Genomic DNA, 2,718 nt, shown 5'->3' with positions numbered 1-2,718 from the left:
CTCCCTTCCTTCCTTCCTTCCTTCCTTCCTTCCTTCCTTCCTTCCTTCCTTCCTTCCTTCCTTTCTGTTTCCTTTGATTTCTTTCCCTTCCTTCTCACCCCAATTATTTTCTGAGATCTTTTCAGGAACTGAACCTTCCAAAAAGACAATTTCAATCCCTGTCCACACGAGGCCCTTTTCTAGTGGACCGGAAGTCAGGGTATCCAGACAAGAAAGCTAAAGGTTTAATGGAAGCTTAAATAGAACAGAAAACAATTCAGAAGGTGAGAACTGTGTGGAAGAGGAGGAGGAGGAGGAAGAGGAGGTGAGAGGGCCACTTCTCCTCACACCAGACACTCTTTACATGAAGAGTGATATGAACACCTGAGTAGAGGATTCCTCAGACAGGAAGTCACACGCACTGAGGCTCTGAGGGCATGCGGGCACAATGCTCACCTCTATTACAGGTGCACCGCTACCCACAGGCCTAAGCTGAGGGATGCTCACACCGGCTCAGGATCGTTGGCTTCTCTCTCTTCCCTTCTAGCCTCCCTCTTAACCTGCTGCCTCCTGCCCACCACTGCCAGAGTCACCGTGGAATCTTTACCTCCCCAAGTGGTTGAAGGAGAACATGTTCTTCTACGTGTTGACAATCTGCCAGAGAATCTTCAAGGTTTTGTCTGGTACAAAGGGGTGACAAGTATGAGGCTTGGAATTGCACAGTATTCCCTGCGCTATAATGTAAGTGTGACTGGGCCTAAGCACAGCGGTAGAGAGACATTGTACAGCAACGGGTCCCTGTGGATACAAAATGTCACCCGGGAGGACACAGGATATTACACTCTTCGAACCATAAGTCAACGTGGAGAACTGGTATCAAATACATCCATCTTCCTTCAGGTGTACTGTAAGTAATTCTTTGTGAACTCTGGGTGCTGGGTTGGGTCCTTCCACTAGGCACACAGAAGTGTCAGGCCTGGCATGAGTCTCCTTTCCATCTGCATTTTGTCTCCACGTTGGGGCTTGAGCATTTAGTGCAGGACACACATGGTGGAAAACAATGTCAATTGTGCAGAATCTTTCATTTGATTTCACCTTGGAGAAACCTGGATGCAGGGTTGGCAAGTGAGCCAAGGACATCAACCTCTGTCTAGACTCTTGGGGTCCTTCATAGGAAACCACCCTTCAGAAAGTCCTTGAGGGAAGAAAGAAGGGCCTGTGGAAGCCATGGGCATCTTACAGCATTGAGTACCAGAAACCCCTGGCCCCACACCTCTGTCCCAGCCTCACCTCCTGTGGGCCCTGAGAAGCTTTGTGCTAGGGTTGGAGCTTGACTTTCCGTCTGCAGAGAAGAGTGCTTGTTGTAGTCAGTGTCTTGCTCCATGTAGAACCAAACTGTGTACTGCCATGAGATCCAGGATTAGGCTATGTCTCCTGGTCACCCTGGTGACCCAGAGAGAGACCACAGCAGGGCAGAGTCCCAGGCCAGAAAGAAGGAGACTTCCAGAAAGACCAGGGTCCCATCAGGGAGGGAGAGAGAACACAGGTCCTATTGACAAGTTCTTTTTTTTTTGGGGGGGGGCAGTACATTCTCTCCTATAAGCAAATACAACAAGCTGTACTGATGTGGACAGTTCCCCAGACATGAGCTGCATTTCCCACCGTGAAGAGCAGGCATAGCCTGGTGACACTCAAGGAATACTAATAAACCTCTATGCCTGAATCGGGACTTCACCTTGCATCCTGGCTTTGATCTCTTCCCTGTATACCTGGAGGTCACTGTCATAGTCTCCTCAGACCTCTTAGCTGCTGCCTGTGTCTGCTATCCTTCCAGGAATCATGTTCGCATTCCAGACATGTATTTTCTTTGGCGCTGAAAGGGTGTCCCATGGGAATTACCTAGAGGAAGTTTCAAGACATCTCAGCAAGGTCTAGGAGCACAGGGAGCACAGGAGACACAGCTCAGCAGGCAGAGGAAGTGTGAGCACCATCTTGAAACCCTGCATGGGATGATGGAGCCCAGAGCAGTCCTTCTGGGACCCAGGTCACCTCCTCCCACACACTCAGGCTGTGGGCTCCTAAAACATCTGCTCCTGGGCCTGTCTTCTCCCTCAGAATCTTGACTTGTGCCTGCAATGAGTCATCATACAGTTGGTCCCTTTGGATCCCTCACAGATATTTCTGTCACCTTCCTCCTGAGAGCAAATCCAATCATTCCAGTGCACTAAGAACACAGGGCAGACTGGGTTCCCAGCTGGGTTTATGTCACAAAGGGATTGCAGAGGTTTCCTCTTTGTTGCTGACTGACCCAGGATGAGAACACAACAGAGAGCCACGTATATCTGAGCTGCTGTTGTTTCAGGGCCCAGAGATGCTCAGAAGGTTGTTTCTCACTGTGTACTCTTGAGGCCTGAAAGAGAAAGAGCCAAGAGCAGAGGGTAGATGGGTAGTCCTGAGAGTGTAGAGTGCGTAGAACACAGAGCTCCCCACAGTCTTTGGGCATCTGTACGATGCTTCTGTCTGGGAGGAGGCTGAGGCTATAGGAGGAACAGGGGAGCAGAGCTGGACCAGATATGATACAGACAGAGGTCACATCACACCATAGTCCAGGGATTACCCCTGTGTACTCTCTACAAAGATTGTACCACCTGTCAGGTCCTCCTGATCATGTGTGAGGAGCCCACACTTTACAGAGTGTGAGAGGAGAGGACTCAGCTCTTCTCTGGGTCTCCTCAGGAG

The 2,718-nt window shown here is 50.1% G+C and overlaps 1 protein-coding gene across 1 annotated transcript in view; it reads left to right on the top strand.

The window, feature by feature from the left end:
- The window catches only part of LOC110336994 (pregnancy-specific glycoprotein 22-like), a 485,734-nt gene that overhangs the window by 660 nt on the left and 482,356 nt on the right, over positions 1–2,718 (top strand). The window contains exon 2 of the mRNA XM_021219739.1: positions 527–886. Within this exon, the coding sequence (XP_021075398.1) occupies positions 527–886 (360 nt within the window). The remainder of the gene's footprint in view (positions 1–526; positions 887–2,718) is intronic.

This window comes from Mus pahari, chromosome 19 (genome assembly GCF_900095145.1).
Source record: "Mus pahari chromosome 19, PAHARI_EIJ_v1.1, whole genome shotgun sequence".
Lineage (NCBI taxonomy): Eukaryota > Metazoa > Chordata > Mammalia > Rodentia > Muridae > Mus > Mus pahari.
Note: the sequence above shows the minus strand (reverse complement) of the source record. Positions and strands in the feature narration are given on the sequence as shown.